This window comes from Dromaius novaehollandiae, chromosome 11 (genome assembly GCF_036370855.1).
Source record: "Dromaius novaehollandiae isolate bDroNov1 chromosome 11, bDroNov1.hap1, whole genome shotgun sequence".
In the NCBI taxonomy this organism is placed as follows: domain Eukaryota; kingdom Metazoa; phylum Chordata; class Aves; order Casuariiformes; family Dromaiidae; genus Dromaius; species Dromaius novaehollandiae.
In genome coordinates this window covers 11,122,613-11,145,667 of record NC_088108.1, presented here as the reverse complement: position 1 = coordinate 11,145,667, position 23,055 = coordinate 11,122,613, and the positions used below count along the sequence as shown (strand labels likewise).

The window sequence follows — 23,055 nt, the reverse complement described above, 5'->3', positions numbered from 1 at the left end:
CAATCTTATGAATAGGAAAACAGTTGAAGTGTCCAGTAGGTAAAATCGCTGGAGCCACTACTCTGATTTGAGGTCACCGTGTTTATTTAAACCATAGGCTAGTGTGGAGTTAGGACATAAATTACTATGATACTTTGTGGGGTCTGACTCTAGGGTGGTTTAGGTGAAATGACATGTTGTCCTGGCTGGTAGATGTGGAAGAATCATTGTTCCAGTACAGTTTTACTAAATACCTTCCAGTTTTGCCTGTTGGCAGAAATAAACAGCTGTGCACTGAAAGATGGGGAACAGGGGGCGAGGTAGCAGTTCTTCAGAGAAGTATCTGAACGTTCACAAGCTCCATCAGCTGTCATCCATGGCAATTAAAGGACAACAAACTGGTCTTTGAATAGGAGCTATGTCTTCTCCATGTCTGCTATGGCTGAGATGAAAAGCTGCATATCTGAATAACGAAAACAGAAATTTAAGATAGACACAAAGGAAAATTTTTCCTATGGTAACAGTAAAAAAGCAGTAGATTAAGTTGCTAATTATTCTTCAAGATACTCACTGATGGAGACTCCACCACCTCCCCAAACAGGTGTCAGAAATGGTAGAAGTTTCCTCATGATATCCTCTCGAGATTCCTTCCAGTCAGCATTTTTCTTTGCTTCTATAATATGGCCAATTCACGTCATTTCCTTCCTGATGGATGAGAGAATATGCTAATGAAATGATGAATGATATAATCTATTCCAAAATATGATTATACTTGGAATTTTTAAATTAATGTGCATTTGAAAGTTCAATGGGCCATTCACATGGGGAAAAAAAAAAAAAGACCAGTGAGGACAGCTTTGTTGACTGAGTACCTTTTCAGCCCTGTGCAACAGCAAAGGCATATCCATAAATTAATATTGGGATGCATTTTTAGTTGGTAGAAAAATACAGGTTAGCATTATGGAAGGTATGCTTGTCATGCTCATCTTTGGGAACACATTTAAGAGTTGCTGAGCTTTGAAGTGTTGGGATGGTACTGTAAATACACTAGACTGAAATGAAAATTTTGTTCTGACTTTCAGCGAGTAGGACATGGAGATGATGACCATGCTGATGCAGATAGATCTCCCATTTTCCTTCAGTTCATTGACTGCGTTTGGCAAATGACAAAGCAGGTAAGATTCCAAAGAGTATATTTCTATGAGGTCTCAGTCTTTATCTTGGAAAAGTAATTCATGTAGGAGAATACATTTCTTCTCAGAGCAGTTGCATGTTTGGATGAAGCTGCTTGCACTATGGCTGCACAGTGCACGTGCTATAGGGAAACTTTTTGCTCAAAGTGAAATACAAGGAGATAGAGTAGAAGTGTTAAACGGAGACTAAAATGCCAAGAATTCTTTGTGTTTAAAATAGGCTTTCAAAGGATTCTCTGATTAAATAAATGAGGATTATTGATAAGATAAATGATTTGCATTGCCTTTTCACTGATGGTGCAAGTGTTCGTATGGATTTATATTGTGCTTCAGAGAAAGCAAAAATCCAGGCTGATTGTGAACTCAGGGTCCTTCTCGGTGTGCCTCAAATATGAAATCTAAGTTGATGCTGGCACTGTGTATGTGTACAGGAGGGTGTTTCTAACATACCAACCTATTCTCAGATAGTTTTCTCATTTCTACCATTGCTTTTACCTCTGGATCAGGGAGATCTTTCCAATTTGTGGTATTTAAGGTGTCAGAATATTAAAATTCTCAAAAATTTCACTGCTGTTTTAAATTATAGATATGCTTTAATGTTAATTTTCTCCTTGTTTGTACCTCCATGAGCATGAACTTAATATTTTTATGTGCTTTTATATTGCTGTTCTTTAATGGGGTTACTGAAATAACAAATGAAGACTTTATTTCCAAGTAACTTAGAAGTTCTTGACTCTTTTTTTTTCTTTCTCCTTTTTTTTTCTTTTTTCCCCACCCCTTGAAGCCTAATATAGATCTGTGCTCTTATGGTAAAATCTGTTATACAAAAGTCTGTGTAGTATGTGACTGGATTTGAAGAAAGGAAAGTAAAGGTGGTGGAATCTCATATGATGCTAGTACTTCCAGATCCTCAGTCGTCTTGTTCTGAATGTGATGCTTATAAGCTTACTTGCGTTGTAGTTTCCAAAACTTACATTTGAAACAATGATCTTCTGTGTTTTATGGAAGCTTCCTGTTATAATGCTGGACCATTGTCCAGAGTCCCTTGAAAACTTTCTCCTTCTGTGTATCTGTATTTCAGCATTAATATGCTGTTGAATACAGCTGGAGAAAATAAATGAAAAATGTTGTCCCTCTCAGAGGAATGCTAATGACAATAGCAAAGAGAAGCAGTTCTAAGCACCTGGTAGGAACAAAAGTTCTCTGGGGAGATCCTTAATTGAGAGCAGTCTCTTCTATTTTTGTGATCTCCCTTGCTGCCTCCTATTTCTTCCTATAAACAGTTAGGTTCTCTCTAGTTTAAAAAAAGAGGGGGGATGACTGGAACATTTTGCCAGTACCACATCTGTTCAAAACCTGGATTCAGAAACCATTCTGCAATTCATGAACAGCAGTGGCATTGAAAAATCATTAATGTTACAGCAGGAAAAATTGAAACATCATTCTTAGAGAGTTCTTGTCCACTTATTTTTCTTTTTTAGCTGACTTCAACACCTAGAGAATATATGTGAAAGCTGTGATTACCTTGACATGGACTTGGGAAGATCAAGATTCTCTTTTACCCCTATGTAAAACAGTGCTTGTTTTGTGCCTTAGAATCTATGGTAAACATATGTGAAAAGCGGGGGGGAGGGCTAAAAGCAAGCAGATTTTTTTTCTCATGTTCTGAGAGTTACATTCTTAAAATGTTCAACTTAATATATTGAGAGAGTCTCCAGCTTCCCACTAAGATACAAATTTCTGGATGGCTTCAGACAATGAAACTTCATCCTGGACAACCGTATATTTTCCCGTGTTTTTTCTGGTCTTGATGACACACAAAATACAGTAATAGAGAACTTGAGAGAAGCATATTGATAGCAGATTTTAATAAAAAAATATGGCGAAGCTATTTCCCCTCTCTGTTTATAAATTCTGATGATTTTGAATAGTAGGTCTCAAATTAGGAAGCTCACAAATAATCTGAAGTATTTCAAGGAGATGAAATACTGATGCCCTGTTAAAAATGAAACAAAACTGTAAAATTTGCTTGTAGTATTATAGTTCAAGTAATATCTGCCTACCTTTAATATGCAGTACCTGCATAGGAGTAAGGTATGTTTATAATTGGTAGAAATTTGCATCCTGTTTTTTACCAGATATCATCTGTTGCCAGAAATGCATTGTTCATTGGTTTCAGTAAAGTGCTCTGTTAAAATATCTAGCGTTCAGTGAAGTTAATTCAGTCCAACTCCACAGTCATAAGAATTATTTAGCAAGTGTTTCAACTGTAAATATTACTGTAGTACAGAATGAGTTTATTAAGCATAAAATTCAAAAGCAAGTTTATTTTGCATGGCTCTGAATCAGATGCCGCTTGGCATTGTCAAAGAAACAAGAGAATTCTTCTGGTAAATACCTCCTTTACCAAAAAAAAAAAACCCTAAATCCAGTAGCATTAGGTGGGAGATTTTAATGACCCATGTGTTCTCTCACAATTAGTGGATTTGACAGAAAGGAAATTTTCATTTGGGGATTTTTTCCACCTGAATCTTCAAACAGATGCTAATGGGCTTGGAACTACAGAGGAAAGAATTTTTAGGTCAGTGATTTTTCAGCAGCAGTAATAGAAGCTTTACGGTCTTGATACATCAGCTCCAACAGTACCACTCTTGTATCCAAAGATGGGGTTTCAATAACGTGCTATCGCTTATTAATAAATTAGTCAGAGTGTAACCACTGATGTATGGAAGTTTGAATATGCTTTTCTGGATTGGAATAACTGCCATGTCGGTCTCCGTCTGATTAGTATGGACCCATCACAGTGCAGAACCCTAATGTGACAAGGCTCATTAAGTGTTTTCAGTTAAAGAGAGTCCCTTTAGGAGAGGCTTTGTCTTCAAAGTTATTTCCAAATATCACTTTGGACCTTTGCAAATTGTTTTTGTTCTCTGTATCTGGTTGCTGCATTGGGTTGGAAGAAGGAGACTGAGGTCTGAAACCCACTGGATTTTCTCCAGTCTTACTTTGGCAGACCTGCTTATCAGATTCTGTTTATAGATATATATTTTAAATCATAGTTGTGATGTTAACATGGACAAATTGTAATTGAGTTTCAGCCTGATTTACTTTAGGAAAAGTAAGTGCTGTTAGTGATAACTTTTGAGTGTAACTGAAAAAGAGAATTTGATCTTAAGTTCCTTTGTGTTTTATGAAAACAAATAGCGGGGTAAAGAAATACAAATTGGTGATTCGAGAGAGAAATCCCAGTGTGAGCTCACCATACTATGGGAGACTGCATAATCCACAGGAGAGTCACAAGAAGGAAGGCTTCATCCAATCTGTGAGAAGTGATACTGATGATTTCTATATTAAAAATTTTCAGTTGAAAGTTGCTATAAATATCTTAGCTTTAGAAGTGTTGGAAGGAGGATGTTTTTGCAATATTTAATTTCAATCAATATTCTAATAAAAGAACATTTCTTAAAATACAGATCCTTCTGGTTTTAATAAAAGCACAACCACTGTGCTATTGAACTCCTTCCTTTCAACATGAGTAGACATTTACCCTTCATAAATCATAGGTGACATTGAAAAGGACTTTCTGGATCCACCAGTTCATCCCAATGACTGGTTTATTCCTCCTAACTGTACTTGTGGGGGGGGAATTTTTGTTTCTCTTTTTTTCTTTCTTTCTTTTCTTTTTTTTTAATTTAACATAGCCACTGAGTCACTCAGAGTCAGGGTGTCATGGATAACAGAACGCAGTCTGCTGCTTTCTTCATACCTGAAATACAGACTTGAGATTTCTGCCTATAGGAGGAAATTGTTCATTATGAATCTGTAATACCTATTTTTAGCCTTCTGCAAAGATTTGCTCCTTCAGTTATGAATGAACAAAGTTTATTTCATTTGTCCTGAAAATCACTCTCTTAAAACATTCACCTTCAAGGTAGTGAGAGAAGTGTTACTTTTAAAATTTTCCTTTAATCTTCTTAAATTGTTGTTTTTTCTCTTGCATGTTTTTCATTCTGTTTCTGTGTTTGAAACTGTTGTTATATTGAGTGCATTTATTTTGCACTGTCAAGCCGTTGTCATATGTAGTCCTGTCATAAAATTTGATTAAAGAAGGATCTTTCCCATCTGGATAGGTAGCAGCCCATGCAGTTTATATTTATTTCTTCTTTTATGATTTTTGAAGCACTACATATTAAGATAAATCTTGAAAGTTTTGTTTTCAAATTTTTTGCAGTTTTTCTAAAATATATCAGGTAACTTCTACTTATGAATAAAATACCTAATGGTGATCAGTGGATTAACAATTTTTTCATTTCAGATATATAGGATTTACATTCTATTATAGAAAGAAGAGGGATTAGAGGATTATTGTACATAGCTGATGGTGAACTGAAGGGATGAAATGGAGAAAAATAACCTTATTTGGATGGAAAGTGAAAGAAACATTTTAAATACGTTAAGCACACTGTATGTGCAGTAGTCTTGATTATTCAATTTATTACATGTTAGAATAGGAAACAAAGCTCTTAAATGTTATCTCCCCTACCCCCCCCCCCAAATGATTTGTTGTCCTGTAACAAGACAAACAAAACATGTTAAGCCCAGTGTTTTTGTTGAGTTAGAACAGGATACTCTCAGGTGGGGTTCCTTATAATGAATTGCTTTGTCTCAAGTGTGTAACTTTGTGTAAAGTTTCACTTTAGCCAATGATTCCATGCCTGTACTTTAATATGCTTACATAATGAATATAAGGTTTGTATCTGAGGAATATTATAACGAAATAAATGGGTGAAATGTATTAATGCAGTGGGGATTACTGCAATTGCTGAGTTTTCCTGAAAATAGTCACTAAAGAAAAAAAACCATTTGAATAACTTTACCAAATTTCTTATTTCAGTTTCCTGCAGCCTTTGAATTCAATGAATTATTTTTGATCACCATTCTGGATCACCTTTATAGTTGTCTCTTTGGGACTTTCTTATGCAACTGTGAAAAAGAGAGAGTGAAAGAGGTAAATAACTGTTGTAATTCACATTCTTAATTTGTTGTTTTTATATGGAAGTGCTTAGAATACAAGACCAAAGAACTTTTAATTTGCTTTTTGGATACATTTGTCACATAGACTTAAAAAACAGCCTAGAGATGCAATTATCATGGCATGAGACATACATACTGAATACCCCATTATGAAATGAGGTACTGCTCATTTTCTTTAATTATTATGTGCAGGGGGGTTTTTTTGAGTTCTATAAAATCCTATTTCAGATATTTCTAGCCAACATACAGACTTTTAAATATGCGTTGTCAAGTAATGTTGCATTTGCTGCTCCTAGAGGAACTCCCATGGATGACTTTGCAGGTCACTTGAGGACATAATTTGGTGGAAGTTGTGGCTGAAGACTAAGGGGAAATTTAAAATATGTAAATGAATGAAGTTAGGACTCTGTGAAGTACTTTGCATTTGGAAAAAAGTGGTTTAAAAAAAATTATTTGTTAATACTCCAAGTGTACTTTTACTTACTTGTGGCTTTATTTTTTTTTAATACTTCCTATTTGCATTAAAGCAAGTAACTATTCCTCGGTGTACCTAGCTTTGTTATTTTTGTGGTTTGTGTCTCTGTTTCTGTAGGCAAAAATTGCATGCGTATACCACAAGATGGAGCTGAGTAACGCATTCTCAGTAAATGCATGGTTTCCAGATAGCTTTCTTTCATAAATGAATAGTCAGATGCAATTCTCAAAGAAATGCAATTTAAGACACAGCAGTAGTAGAAACACATGCTTTACAACACTGCAGGAGTGTAAAATTGCAAAATGAATCTGATTTTAAGTTCAGATTTTGAACTTTGATCCAACCATGTTTATGGTGATTAGATTTTGTATAATGTAAGTTTCGCAAATGCAAACAAAGCTAAAATCAGTATTTTGAAGTATAATATCTCTTTATATAGGAGTGAATAGTATGGATGGGAGAACAGAGTAATTATTTTCCACAGATGCTGTTTAGGATCTTCCAAACTACATACTCTCTTATTCTCTCATATTCTGATTTTCTTTTCAAAGCTAATTTTTAATTCTAAATCTTCTTGGTCAGTGCATAACCATAGATTTCAGTGGCTGTAGGCATTGCTGTTAAGTTATGAGTAGTACAGCCGTCTTCTGCTCAACAAGACCTTGTCTCTGAGAATAATATGCTTGAATCTTCTTTCTCGGTTAGCTTTGAGAGGGGAGAAAAGTTAAAAGTTTTGGTAACATTTTAAGACTGTTCAATTACCAGCTATTGGAAATGTTTTCAGAGGGCTTGCCATTTTGTTGTAAATAAGATAATCTTCATAGAGGAATTTACTGATACGTAATTACTGTCCTATTTTAAGATTTTGCAATCCTTATACTTAAATGTTTTCTATTACTTAATCAGGAGGTAAGCACAAAGACTGTATCACTGTGGTCCTATATAAACAGTCAATTAGATGAATTTACAAATCCTTTCTACGTAAACTACGAAAACCACGTCCTGTATCCTGTAGCCAGTCTGAACCATTTGGAACTATGGGTGAACTACTATGTCAGATGGAACCCAAGAATGCGGCCTCAGGTATGAACTTTCCCTTGACTTTTATGTTTTAGGGTAAAGTACGCAGATCAAATAAAATGAATATTTTCCCTAATGTTGAATGCAGTATTTCATCTGAAAAGTATTCATATCTGTTGTATTTCAGCAGATGGGGGAGAAGTGATTTTCTAAAACAAGACATGGGATATGGTAAAACTTGGTAAAACAATATTTTCATTAAATTCACCAGTGGAAGAGGAGAGTTACAATATCACTTTATTGGGTTGTGAAAGGTGACAGATTAAGTCTTTGTTATTAGAAGAATATTTTTATAACCGAAGCAGAGGTAATTACCAGTTTTTCTATATTGCCTTAACCGTCTTATATGGTATAGTTTTGCTCATTAAGTTTTTGCCGTTTACCAGCAATGATGTAAAGTATAGCAGTAGTTTTTAAAGGAACTTGACTACTTACCAACTCATTTTGTAGACTCTCCTCATTTCTCATCTTACAGATACTGGTTTTCCACTGACCTTTTTGTTTTCAAGCTGGCATGCTAGAAATTAAACACTCGTTATACATATTCCTTGATTCATCCAGTATTTGTTCTTATAAGTAATGCCTGCTATTCAGATAAATCTCTAAATCTCATCATGCAAATATTCCATATGCACTCATGCTTAGAAGTCGGAAGAAAGAATATTCAGTTTGTGTCACAACTATAATATATCTGAGGGTGCTGCACAGTCTCTTTATTAAGTTAACATTCCAAGGTATCCCCAAGCGTATTATGATAAATTACCTATATTAAGTGACTGCTTGAAAGCTGCTTTCATCCTCTAGCAGTTAGAAAGAGACGTGAGTTTCAAATTTATTAGACACCCACAAGTCAGAGGCTGTTGTAAAAGATGGTGTTCCTAGGTAAGTTTCAAGGGCAGTACACTTAGAAATCCATGCCTCTGAGAAATCCCTTTTAAGGTACTGGAAGAGTCTGGATCGCTTGTTTTCTTGCTGGGATATTTCCTTTAAACTTCTTTCTGTTTTCTCATTTGTTCTTTTTTGGTTGATGCAATCCTATGACTGCTAGATGTTTATAACGTGTGTAAACTTGAACTAAGGTGTATTTTAACTTTTGTGATTTTACAGTAAAATTGTCATCTGCTTTTTAGCAAAATCTTATCTTTACTTAGCCTGTTTTCTGAACAACATTTCCATATCTATTTTAGTTTAATTGACATGCAGCAATGTCAGTTTATTTGTATTTAATTGGGATCTGTAGGCCCTGAAAGTGAGCAGGCTTATTGTGCTAGGTGCTCTGTAAACATACATGAAAGCCAGACCCTGTCCAAAAGCGATTGAGGGGTGGGAAGATATGACATAATGAGAAGTCATCATAACTCTCATGTAGTTAGTGGCAAGCTGTGCTCACTGCCTCTCTTTCCCCTTTTTTTGGAGAGCACTCTGTATGTTCTTTAACATGTGGGAGTCACTGATCTTCATTGGTCTTTAAGAACAGGTCCCTCAAAACAGCAAACCCACATAATTATTGTAATTTCTAGGCCTAAAACTGTTAGTAAAAGATAATGAAGTCTGATGATCCTGTAATTGTCCTCACTCTACTACCACCTTCTTGAAGAACTAATATAGCTGTTTAGACTTCTCAGTTCTCCTGCATTAACTTAACTTTGGCTTATGAGCATGCATCATGCCTTTTCTCTTGTTTCTGGCCTGAATTTTATGTCATGGCAAGTATTTTGAAGTTTCACATTTACTTGGATAAATTCGTTGAGGATATTATAGTTGTTGGTTGTACAACTGTGTTCTTCAATTTAATTATGGAACCTCAAACTCATGCAGGAAAGTAAATAAGTTTATGTAATCACAATTTACAAAGTTTACATTCTTCTGTTTTTGCACTGTCTAGTTTCAGACCCTATTAGCCCATTCAGTAACATTCAGATCCATTCGGTAACAGCAAAAAAGACCATCACCATTGGGACACCCAGCAGGCCTTCACTTATCTTCAGGTGCAAAAGATTTCTTAAACAATCAGTGGAGGTAGTTTAAAAAAGGTGGGTGGGGAGGACATGTCTGCCTACTGATAAAAGGCGGTTTTGTTGAATAGCTTTTAACATGTTTCTTTTGTTTTTCAACTGGAATAACAGAAAATAAAATATTTAACATTAATAAAGAGGTCTCCAAGGAATAGCAGTTCAAGTAAACTTCATGCTGTTTTATCAGCTACAAAAAATTTCTTCAGGAAACTAGAAAATGTTTGTGGTTTTTCAGCAGCTTACCGAAAAGGAGAAATGATTAATATGTGAATTTATGGAAGGATAAAGGGAAAGCCTTTTAGTATAACCAGAATGGTGTTTGATACCCTTTCTCAACCAACTTTATGTTATGGGAGAGGAAACTCCTAAAAGCAAAAGGGCTACGTTTGATTTCAGGCAATATTTTAGGTTTTGTATTTTTAGCTTTATTAGTGAGTGAGGCTTGAATTTTTAAATGAGATGGGGGAAGTTAATCATCCTGCTTTATTCACTTTTCTATTAGAGCTGGGCGTACATCACCTTTATTTTTCTATTTGAAAATTGCCGTCTGCATACTAACTGGATATAAGTATTTTTTTTTGCTTTGTTTTACTCTCTTTAATTATCTTAGTCTCATTAGTAACAGTACAGTAAGATCTGATCATACTCATCAGTGTACTAGGACATATAGAATTTAGAGTTTTTCTTATGCTCTGTAAAGACAAATTTGCTTATAATGATACATATTTACATTTATCAGAGTTTTGGAGAAGGCTGAATTGGTGCATTTGATGGTATTTATTTGCATCAAGATTCCCATTTTAGGGTGATGACCGTATTGTAGTAGATCCTGTCAAATTAGGTGACACATAGCCCCTTTCCAGAGGGTGCAAAGCTCAAGTGTCTGAGAAGTGTACTATGTGGACAATTCTAGCTTAAATGGGGACATCTGTTGTGGATTCCCTTCTTGCTGAATTGTGCTTCAACAAGGCCATTTTAATTCCTAAGTGAAATAACATGTTCCTTGTTTTCAGTTTGGAGGTGTTACATCATTATTGACTTCTTGTCCCAAGCAAACTAGATGGATTTTAGTCCTATCCTATTTGAATTTATTGACTGAGAAGAGATTTTTCAGGTTCGTCCTTTCCTTGGGTTGGATTTGTGGAAGAGAAGCTATTTCATTCAGATACTCTGTGCTCTGTGGCTACCTGCTACTGAATTTACAAACGACTTTACTAGCCTGGAATGGATAAGATACTATGATGCTTTCAGTTTTTTTCGGTTGAGATCATATATTTCTCTTTCTTATGTAATCATTTAAACCTCTTCTTTGCGCTGGTCTGAGAAGTTCTGGCTGCCAGATGCCTGTTATCTGCTTGGGCTCTTTTGGAAGGTGGGGAGAATGCAACAGATGATGTTCCTGAATATGACTTCTGCAGGAGCAGTATTTTTGAAATGGAGTACTCCATCAGTCATATATGCAGAGCATGAGTAAAGGGTCTGGTCCTTCCAGTTCAAGCTGTGTCTGGATACATGAGAGTGAAAGAAAGAATTTTAAAAAGAAACTATTTTAGTCATGTAATTTGCCTAGTATCTCTTTGTCCATTAGGGTATCTTTTGCTGTTTTTATGCCTTCTGAAAAGGATGTTTTAACCTTTGGAGTGGAGGGCGTTAATTTCATTTTGTTTCATTTTTTTCTATTCCTGGTAGTTTTTCTTGAAGTTGTTCTTCTGGAAACTTTCCCACTACCAGAGAGAATATCATAGGAGCCCTTTTGTATTTCATGAGACAAGAAGTTTTACAAATTTTTTTTTGGTAGTGTTTTATCCAGGACACAAGAGTAGCACTGTTTATAACACAGAAATTCAGTTCACATAGTGGAACGGGATTGCCTGCTACAGGCAGTCTTCAGAGCTTCCATGAGCAGCCAGGGAAAGTCTGTTCATAGGTTACCAGCTGGCTTTAAAAAAAAAAAAAAAAAAGGTAGGAATAAATAGCTAGTTGTTCGGTATACACAGAAATGATCTGGAAATGGTTTTAAAAGGTTACAATGATTACTGCTTTTTTCTTTCAAGCTGAGTGTGTAGAATTGCAGAAGGATATGATGTGCTGAGTTGTTGAGTAATAAAATGTCAGCTGAACTTCAATGTCAACGAAATGCAAATTATTGCGTTTTTAAAAGACCAAATAAGATGGAAAAGTAACTGCGAATAAATGAGAGAACACAATTACTGATGTGCTTTATTCTGCACGTAACAGAACGTGACTCACTGCCTGGTCTGTGGCGTGTCCATAATACGGTTATACCTGCCTTTAGTCAAGTTGTCCTGCATTTCCCTCTCTGAGCGTGTTGGCATTAGTTGTAATATTTTCAGTTAATACATTTGATTTAATACTGTTGTGTGGCAGGACAAAGGGATCATATGGCTCTTGAAATTTTGGGCATTGTGTGAACATGAGCCATGGTCTTGAGTCCCTGCCTCCCCCCCCACAATATATGAGATGTCTAAATACCAGTCTAAACGGACTGTAGACTTTAACAATTAATGGCACTAGCTTGTAGCGCATGCAGAGTTTCCTGATCCTGTAAATCTGTTCTGTTTGCAAAATTTGGAGGATTCATAATTTCTGTTTACCAGTCATTGCTCTTCCAGAGAGCCCTTGGTATTTTGGTTGGTCTCCCAGGAGAACACCTCTAAAGAAGTGGAGGAGTATTGATTATTATTGAAAATTGCTGTTTTCATAACTTAAGATTGACTTCTATACTGTTAACTCTGTTTTAGAAGCAACTCTATCAGACTTCCAGCTCTTTATTAAGAGGAACAAAAAGCTCAAGCGAAAGATATTGTTGTTTTTGCAATAAAAAGAGTAGATTAAAAAAAAATTGACCGTCTTAAGCAATGAATTTAAAATAATCATTTTGCTCTGCAGCCTTTTTTCTCTGTTGCTAAAAAAAGTGAAGTATACCTTTTGAACAAGATGAAATGCACTGTTGAACAATTCTCATGTCAATGACTGTCCTTGAGCTGGTACAGTACACAGATATCCATCTAGTTAAGAATTGGCAGTACTGTCAGTGAGTAGCTATTACAATTTCTTTTATATTTATCCCTGTGTTGATACCACAATTTATATGGATAAATTTTATTATCCAAAAGCACTTCAGGATCTTGAAGGATTACTTGGGTAGGAAAACCTGGAAATCAATATTGAAAGTGAACGCTAGTAATTCTGTGAAGAGGAAGGTTTGAATTTTTTTAGGAACTGGAGCTGTCTTATGTCTAGATAGTTGTTTTGTTTTTTTTTTTTTTTAATATATGCTATAGTGTGTATATTGCATGGTATAATTGTAGTTTGTGTGTGTGTAAAAAGAGAAACAAACAAAAAAAAAACCACACAAAACCTTTCTCTTTCCCCAAGTCTTCACCCTCCAGGCATAATTTATTATAACTGTGAAGCAACAGCTTCTGATAGTTACAGTGTATTCAGGACACTAGGTTCTGCTTTTGCATGTGGATAATTCCGTTAAAAAATGGTTTCATATCAATGGTATTTTAAACAATAAAAAAATGTTTCTTTAGTAGCTTTCTATGCATTTTTCAGCTTATCATAGCCAGTAGGTGCCTCATATCTTAAACGTAGGAGAAGTAAGTACCTGCTTTTGAATGAAACAGACAGTAAAGCTAGCTAACGTGGAAAATAAAAACCCATCCATTTTTAACTGGTTAATATTGTAATATAATATATATTGGAGGGAACCTACAATTGGTTCTCTCTGAATGAAGACTCTTTACTTGGCTCAGTTATTTTGGCATTGCCTTGCTGGACTTTTCATGGTTTTTTTCTGTTTCTTGCTTTTTCCAAATACTGACAGTACTGCAACAATGGGAGAATTATATCCACTCTTACAGGGGAAGGAGATTGCTCATGCATGAGGACTTTGACAGAGGGAAGCAAGCAAGGGCAACTGGCAATTTTGTAGATTAGGAAGGGAAGGGAGAAGAAGCAGTAGCAGGGAAGAAATACAGGAGTTCGAACGTAGATAGGAGTTAATATTGTGTGAGGGGGGTCATGTCCTAAGCTTATGCATGGCTTGATGCAGGAAAGCTGGACTGGGTGCTTAAGGAATGTTGGAGTTCAGGGGATATGAATTCCTGGAAAAGTAGGAAACTCTAGATACTTGGCCAAATATCTGCCTAATAAGGTTCATTTGTTACAAAAAAAAAAAAAAAAGCGTAAGATAACTCAGTGAGAAAGAGATAATGGATTAAAAATAGGAATTTGAGTGGGAAGGGGCTATAAATCTTGGTGGGAGCTTAAAATACCAAAAACTTAGTAGAGGCATGGAGAACTGGAATAAGTCTGTAAGGTCTATTATAAGCAATAGCAGAAAGGCTATTGCTCAGGACAAATGAAAGGAGTGGGTGCACAGAGTTTGAGCAGGTGGCGGGGAAAGGTTAAATATCAGTTGAGGAGGGGAACAACAATCTCATGGTGAAGAGCACTGTTCTTAGTTCCTGAGTGAATATTACAGTAGCAATTACAAGGGGGAAGAACAAAAAACCCACACCCAAAAGTCTTCTCAAAGCTTTGGAGCTAAATTCTTCACTGGCTTTTAGAAAGTCAGCATTTTGGTTAATGCCTGGAGCAATGTCAGACTTTCCAAGGATCCAGGCCCTTATCTTTCCGTATCCAGGCCCTGCTACTTAGCACTGCTAGCAAACTCCTCAGTCAGATCCCTGCTTGGATTGTGTTTCTAGCTATGTTAGGTGTAATGGACAGCTTCGTTTTAGATTTATCAACTTCTAATATATTTTAGTAAGTTTTATGTTTTTAGAGAAATCTGCTTTTCTGTCTTATAAATAGTCAAATGAAAGATTTTTTTTTAAATCAGGTTGACCCATCAAAATCTGTTAAAGTATATTAACCTTTATCTTTCTGTTTTACTTTTTGCTAAAATATTTTAGCAAATTTAGCAATTGCTAAAATATTTTAGCAAAAAGTAAAGCAGAAGGATAAAGGCTAATAATGGAGAAATAATGGAAAGGAATTTGATTAGTTTTCAGCACTTCAAGATATTCTGAGGTAGTAATTTAAACAACATGTTAAAAACATCTTGAAGATCTAATGAAAAATAACCTAATCAATTTTTGAATTATAGTAGTACAATTACAAATGTTTGTGAAACTGTTAGGATAGATAAAACCCTAACAAAAAATTAAATGCACTTTTGCCTTAGTTTTCATCTGTGTAGTCCCTTCTTGTGTACCAGAAGTAGCTATTTTCTTTCTCCTGGAGTACAAAACAGAAATGATTGGAAACTGGCCCTAGCGGTCCAGTGTTGCCTAGCAGCATGACTAAGGTGATGTGCTGGAAGCTGGTATTACAAAGGCAAGGATGCATGCCCTTCTCAAAATCCAGCCTCCGGACAATGGAGTGAAGCGGCAAAGAAGATGGCTTGAATGTGACTGGGTCGTGGGTCCAGTGTCGTCTTTTGAGCTTCTGCTCCCTAACTTGAGAGGCAGGATGACAGAGCAGAAAACAGTACATCTGCTGTTAGACTCGAACAAATTCATCTCAGTCAAATCAATTATATGATTTCCTAACAAGACTGTAATAAAAGTTTGCCATGGAGATACTATTTGTGTTGCCTAAGTATACACTGCTAGTGTTAAGGTGGTAACCAGATCTTTTCCCAGACTTGGTATTCCTTATAGAATGTTTCATTCTTTCAGTTCATTCTATCCAAAACAGAGGCAAAATAAAGGGGTATTTAGTTTACAGCAAGCCATGACAGGTGGTATGGTGAAGATTTTTGGACCCATTCTGAAGAAGGCTTTTTTTGAGGGAGGAATTGCACACTGAAATATAGTCGTGTGAAGTGATGAAGTTGTGGACAGTTACCTGTAAGAATTTGCACAGGATGGTATGAGAAACACTGGGTCTTCAGGAAATGCAGATGTGAAGGACTTCTAATTTTCATCATTTTTGTGACAGGTTTCATTTAAAGATGCTTCATCCTCTTAATCCTCCTGCCCCCCTCCAAGATAGTGGGAAGCTGCATGATTCTAGTTTTAGTTGGTTCTCTTTAACTGTTTCATTCCAAAAAATTACGTATGACTTGAGATTGAGGATTTATTCTGTTTTTTCCCCCTTTTCCCTCTAGCACCATTATTTTTCATTTCATTCTTTCATGTTTGAATTCACTGCCTTTCTCAAAAAAGGGAAATGACAGTGGAAGAATTTAAGATATATGGGGAAAAGTGCAGCTCCTTGTGCCATGCTGCTTTTAGTTTTTTATAAGAACTTATATTTTTACATCTTTCAGCTGTCTATATCAGCTTTGTCTTATACCACAAGTATATAGTTCTTGTATCACTAATAAACAGATATTGTTAGCTGTTTAGAAATATTCTAAAAATGCTAAAGATTTCTCTAGAGTGAATTTGACATGTTATTTCAGGACAGTAAAGAATGTACCTGAAGTCTAGTGTGTGAAATCTATTTTTGCAAATCATCGTTTTTATACCATTGTTTATCCACATGATACCTATGTGTGCACATGATGCTGTGTTAAATGTCAAGCAGCAAAGAATCTTTTCCTTTGAAAAACTTAACCATAGAAAATCATTGATGTTTGCACTACCATATAAAATGGCATGATGATATTTGTGTAGAACTGTTTTGCAGTGTTTACATCTAGCACAGACTTTTAAAAGATGATGATTTTCTTCCATTATATAAAAAGCCTGTGTTCCGTTGCTTATAACTTTGCTAGACTTTAGGGATTTGTATTGAGTCACCAAGTGTGTGCGTCTGAATTGCTTTTGTAAAACTTCGTCCAGAAAGGCTCAGATGATTATGGGAGTTGGACTAAGAAAAATGTTTTCCCATATCAAAATATTGATATTGTTGATTTCTTTGTTGGGGAGGTGCTGGTTGTTTTTTGTTAGTATTCCATTTCTGGGGTGGACTTGAAATTTTAGTGAGAGAAATCACCTTTCAGAAATGTGCCTGTTCACATCCTGGAAGAAATTCATCTGTTTTGGAGGGCTGAGGATGGAGCAATGTCAGTGAATTCTCAAGGAACGAGAGTAAGTGGGGTTGGAAAAGGAGAGTGGGATCTGATAAGGAGTCTGAGAGAGCTGTGACCTAGGAATAGGAACTAGGAGTGAATAATGCTCCAAGTGTTGGAGGTCTTCGGTTTCAGTTCAGCCCTTGGAATATAATGTGAGAAAATAAGTCCTGTAAGTTTCATACAGACCGTAATAACAGCATAATTGAAGTTGCAAAGTTAAGCACTTGAAAAATAGGAAATGATAGAAATCAGTTTGTCTCTTGATATAGTTGCTATATATTATTAAATCCCAATAGTGCATTATTTTCTGCAGAGCCCATCTTACTCATTGATGAGGTGGCTTTTTGCGGGGTGATCTAGACTGAGTCCTGAAGAATGCTGTGGTCTGTAGAATCGAAACCTCATTTCAAGCCAAATTTGGAAGCAGTAGGTTGCAGGGGGCAAGACTGCAGAAAAAGAAAGGATTGTCCTGTGGGTAGGAGAGCAGAATGCTGCTCTAGAGAAATGGACTTTTCTCTGTGCCTTTTCCACAAGATTCCTCCATTATAAGGCAGGTCACGCTGTGTGTGCTCCTTGTTTAGTGGGTGTCCTGCTTGATACCCTGGAGGCTGAATTGCAGAATTCTTAAGCTCTCTGTTGAAACAGTTTGAGATCCAAGGTGTCCAAAATTAGGAGGTGCTTGCTTCAGTTCCCTGTCTGTAAAAGTGGAGTCTTACTGCTTCTGTACCTCATTAGGGTGCTGCAGAAATAAATATATTTCTTGACATAAGATGAAAGTATAGGACATCCATTAGGAAACTTTATTTTAATTTATAAAATAAATGTTGTTTATTTTTCAACCTTAATTTTTTGTGTGACACGAATATGCACCCCCTTCGTAAATGTCATTACTGTGTCTTAGATAATTTATTCTAAAGTGGTTCTGTTCTTTGAGACAGAAGGATTGGGAGAACAGCACTTTCATCAAAATTTTGAACGTGTGGTTTCCTGAGTTCAGTCCTGCGGGAATTACAGGAGTGCAGCCTCTCTCTTCCTTCTTTAAGCACTATACACAGCATGCTGGTTCTGCAGCATCTTTTACGCAGTAGTGCATTCCCCAAAAGCCAATTGTATGATGCTGCTTTTCACAAGTGTTTGAGTAGTGTGCAGTGGAACACAGTGGACAATATATTGTTGAAAGGTGTCTAAGAGAAATTGGCCTGTTACGCTGAATGATGATTAAGCTGTTCAGAAATCAGGTGTACAAATCTCCTGTGATCCAAGGCTTGCGTGACTAATGATACCAATGGCTAAATCATTCTGTTATAGACCTTAGTGTTCCAGGAAAATGTCTTCATAAAGAAGAACTCTGCAGTGGGAGTGTAGGAGGAGGGGATCTTTACTTGTGGAAAGGGGGATGAGGGGGGGAGGAAGAGGATGGATAGTGCTAATTCCAGAAGAAAATCTTGATCTTCACTGAAATTTGAATTCTCCATAGTATACATTACAGCATCTTGGAGAAACTTCATCACTGAGCTCGGTTTTGATATGTTCATAGTTGTATATATTTTCTGTAGACCCCCTCTGGAAAATAAGATCAACTTTCTGTAGGAGGTGGTTTGTGTTTGATTAGTGGAGGAGGCAGTTTTCTTTGGTCTTGTGGCCTCACTTGCAAAAAACTTTGTATGATGCATACAGAATAAGATTGCAGGAGGAGAAAGGATTCATTCCAGGGCAAAGGCAGGACTCCAGGGTCATGCATAATGGTATGCAGTGATAACATAGTGGTGTGCAGTGATTGTTCTTCTGAAGACATAAAGTTACGCTTTTAAAAGTGCCATAGGTGGTGTGCCTGATGAATTGATGACTCCCAGGGTACTGGAGGTAGAGCTCTATGAATGGACTGAAGTTTCTGTTCATGGGCTAAACCACAAAACTAGAAAAAAGTACAGGGTCCAAAAATGTTTTACTTCACCTAAATAAACTGGTACTATTTTATTCTTTCAAGTTAAAATTCAAGTAAATTTAGAAACAAAATGGGATTTTTCTATTTCAGAAACACAAGTGTTAGATTTTGAAAATGTCAAAGTCTGGTGCATGGATTTTTGAACTTTCTGTAGAAAGTCTGAATTCACAAAAAGCTAAATTGTGACTCAGTTGTGCATTGATGGCAAGAAGAAACCCTTTCTGTTTCTTGGTATCTTCTCCACATAGCACCATGTAAGAATTTCATGCTTAGATGTGCAGGCCAGCCCTGTAATCATTTTTGAGCAGTAGGAAGCGATGATGGGTAAGTGCAATTCTCTTGAGCCTGGCATTCCAGAGGTGCAAGGTATAAATAACTTTGTGTCTAGCAACCCTTAGGTTTCCCATTTCTGCAATTCTCCACGACTGTCTTGCCAGACCAGTTAAATTCTTTACCCATCTTACTCTTCCCAAAAGCTGTAAACAATTCAGAGTTTGAAGAATAAAGTAAATTCTTTTGGCTGTTCCCTGGCATTTGGAAGAAGGAGAGGTCTCTGTGCATCTCTGAGATAACAGATCCAGCTGTGAAAAACAATGAGTTGGGTCTTCCTTTGGCTTGATACAGTTGAACACTCCAGGTGAGAGTGAGAAACGCCCTTTAGAACTCTAATAAAGAGCCTTGGCCAAAGGCACTGGTGTTTTTCAGGCCACTCGCTGAAACAGAGGCAGAAACCTGTAGGATCCACTTCTGCAAAAGGTTGCTTGGAGTGTGTATCTGGGTGGTCCCCACAAGCACAATGCACTTGACTGCTACACTTTCGCCACTGACAAAGCCTGACTCCAAATCCCAAGCTGGAAGGGTCTTGGAGAGGTGCCTCGTGAGAAATGTATCAGCATGCTCCACACGCATCTAAAACAGTTGGAGGGAACAGTCTCCTCGCTGTTCATTGGCGATTGTATAGGCCAGTGCATTAAGAAGGAAGTCTAATAGAGATTGCACTACCAGATCTGACCATAACCTCTGTAGCTGTATTTCTAAAATTTGCCTAGACGGGAGCTCCTCAGGCTAAATCCATAGAGATTAAACTGAATGATGTTACCTTTCTCATTGCCCGGATCAAAATGCTGAATGCCAGCTCTGTAAACTCTTTTTACATAACAAATTCTCTCCCAACAGGCAGGAGGGAAAAATTCCTAGGGAAGACATTTTAAATTCAACTGAAAGTGGTTCTGATAGCAAGGGATAGCAGTACATTTATTGGAATAACTTGGTATCCCATCAATTTGCACAGTCTTTTGAGTAGCTTTTCTGCCAACTGTGGTGTTAGAAAGTTTGCTGAACTTTCAGATGACTAAAGAAATGTTCTCCCTGAATACTGATGTAACGAAATTCACAGGTGTTGGATTTCTTGTGTTTCTGAAGAAAACAGCAGAACTGTTACTTAAGAAGATAACTCATTACGGTCAAAGTAGCCTTTTCTTTCTTCTTCTGACAGGTTCCAATCCATCAAAATCTTAAAGAACTGCTCGCCATCCGGACTGAACTTCAGAAGAAAGTTGAAGATTTGCAGCGGGAGGCTGCTACCCGCTCTATTTCCTCCTCCTCTGATAGAGGTTCTTCTCCTTCCCATTCAGCCACACCAGTGCACACCTCTGTGTGATGTATAGCAAAAGCCATGTCAAATAATTTATGTCAGGTAATACAGAGAGGAGGGTGGATTGTTTTTCCCATCCCATGAGAACTGTGACTTACAATTGCTATGATCTACATGCCTTACTGTGTCTGGTGTTATCATGATGAGGCCAAAAAGAGCTTCAGTAGATGTGATGTATTTTCCTGTTGGCAGTTCCCACGTGTGTTTTGACTAGTTAAATCACCAATTGTGAAATTAACAGTGTTTTGAGCAACTAACAATTTAACTATCCTAGAAAGGAATCCATCTGTTAGACAGACCGGGGACTTCCTCTCATGCTATCTAGGGTACCATGCCTGGTTGAGAGACTCAGATGAAATGCCACGTGGTGCTTACACTTAAGCAGAACACTGAACGTTCTTCTGAATGGGAGCTCTTTATTTCACTCAGTACCCCCCCTTTTTTTTTTTTTTTTTTTTTTTTTTTTTTGTAATTGATGCACTTGGAAATTGATTTTAAATCAAATATTTTCCAGTGAAGTCAGTTTTATGTTTTGACTAAATATGCCATTAAAAGTGGATGACGTTAAACGGGATTTGTCAACTCCATCACACTGACTTGTATGATGTAATATATTTGGTAAAGCATGAATTTTAGTTTTTTTAATGCCTTTTGTACAAGTTTAAATAAAGTCTTTTGACTGTTCAGCTTATTGTTCAGTTTCAGCCTCCTGAGTAAGGGGTAAACTTAATCATGTCAAGGTCTTGTACAAAGTAAAGCTTGTTTTCTAGCAAATGGTAATATTTTGGGTTGGAATGACACCCAGCTGTGTAAATTGTATAGTCTGTATAGCTCCACATTTTGCTAAGCATGTTTTGTTTTAAAGTGTACACATAAAATGCAGTGCTGTGTCCATTTATGTACATGTGTATGTGATGTTAAACATATGCATACTTCCATGTTTTTAGGCTGTAAGTTCAGAAAATGGATCCTGCCTATCCAGACTCTTTTGAAGACCTTAACTTGTAATGACTTTGTTTGACAAAGTTTTTAAATAATATAATCTTAATTGGTTTTCTTGAAATAAAGCCTGATGGCTTTTTGTTTTGTAAATTGCTGCCAGCATTTTTCTGTAAAGTGAGTAACTTAATCTGTATTTTCATACAAAATACACGTCCTCTACTTTCTTTCAACTCCTTGAAATATATTAATATCAGAGAAATTAGATCACTGTTCTGAGTAACGTCCAACCTTTTAAAACATTATTCAGTTGCCTTCTTGGAAGGCTTGGAAGTGATGCATGCTTAAAATTTCCCTTTGTTTTCTTCTGTGTTTCTTGAGAATCTGGTTCTTCTCCTTAGGCCATTTAAATACTGCAGCTCTGCTTTTTGACTTGCTCTTGTATTGCTCCAAGTTTTGCTGGCAGGAATTAAGTCCCATTCTTAAGAATCAATTGGTTCTGTATGCTGATGTGGTTCTTACTGTCTGCGAGCAGTCATTTATTACTGCCCATTTGTTCTTAATATGAGATAGAGCTGTGCGCTAGCCTGATTTTCTGCATTCATATAACTGGTATATAGTTAATGAGTAAGGTGAGCTGCTAAGCACTTTTACAACTGTCAAGTGGAAAGGCAGAAATGCTGTATCCAGTCCTGTAAGTTTACCATTAGCTGTAAGTTACCAGTGCACAGTATTTCAATATGTCTTTTTTTATTATAGTTAAATAATTGCATTTTGTAATAGATATTCACCTGCAAGAATAAAGCTTAAGGAAAGCTTGCGATGGTGCAACTTTCATCAACGTCAAGCTTTTAATAAATAGATGAAAGATGTTTTCTGTTTAAAAAAAAAAAAAATCTGTTAAACAGTATGCCAGCAGTGAATTTTACATGGCCAAAATATGTTGAGCTGATGGTATTGAATGAAACTCTTCCACACTTCAGATTTCCTTGACATTTTAACTGTATGTTGAAGTAAAGCACATTATCTCTAAAATGCAGTGCTGAAGAATGTCATTTGAAGTTTTTTTCTCTTTATTAGTGCTAATAATTACAACATATCCTCCATAATTATGGGAAAGGGATGACTGGATTAGCTTGGGCACTCCGATATTTAAAAAACTTAAGATTCCTAGAGCTAATATCTGAGGATTCAATTTTGCAAAGAAAAATACTGCTTATTTTGACTGACTGCCTGTGTATCCACAAGCTCCAACATCGCTCACGAATCCTTCTCTGATGTGAAGGGGTAGGATGGGGGGGGGGGGTGTCTTACTATAATATTTACAAGCATAGTGGATTTTTTTATATATTTAGCATGGTAACTTTCAAAGATATTGTATAGCTCTTATATGTGCTAGTTAACGTATAGTTCTGTCCAGAAGAGATGACTAATATGCTCTCTTTGTACTCGGTCTGCTTCCTGATACTCAGATTTTTATCATACTGATTTAAAAATTAATTGCGTCACTTTTTTTTTAATAAGACAGGATTGAAGTGGTTGAGAGAACAGAACCCTATCCCCTGTCTGATGTACCTTGAACAGAACTATTAACTTTTAATTGAATAGCTGGATCTCCTTTTGCTTTGTTTTTTTGTTTTGACTCTAATGAGGGTCAAGGGAATGTGCACAGACAGCAAGCAGC

The 23,055-nt window shown here is 36.5% G+C and overlaps 1 protein-coding gene across 3 annotated transcripts in view; it reads left to right on the top strand.

Annotated features, from left to right (window-relative positions):
• MTMR1 (myotubularin related protein 1) overlaps window positions 1-21,524 on the top strand; it is a 39,908-nt gene extending 18,384 nt beyond the window's left edge. For all 3 annotated transcript variants that reach the window (XM_064518240.1, XM_064518239.1, XM_064518242.1), the window contains 4 exons: window positions 1,062-1,154; window positions 6,067-6,180; window positions 7,588-7,764; window positions 20,274-21,524. In XM_064518240.1, coding sequence (XP_064374310.1) covers window positions 1,062-1,154; window positions 6,067-6,180; window positions 7,588-7,764; window positions 20,274-20,438 — 549 coding nt within the window. In that variant the 3' untranslated portion in view covers window positions 20,439-21,524. The remainder of the gene's footprint in view (window positions 1-1,061; window positions 1,155-6,066; window positions 6,181-7,587; window positions 7,765-20,273) is intronic.
• Window positions 21,525-23,055: the final 1,531 nt, after the last annotated feature.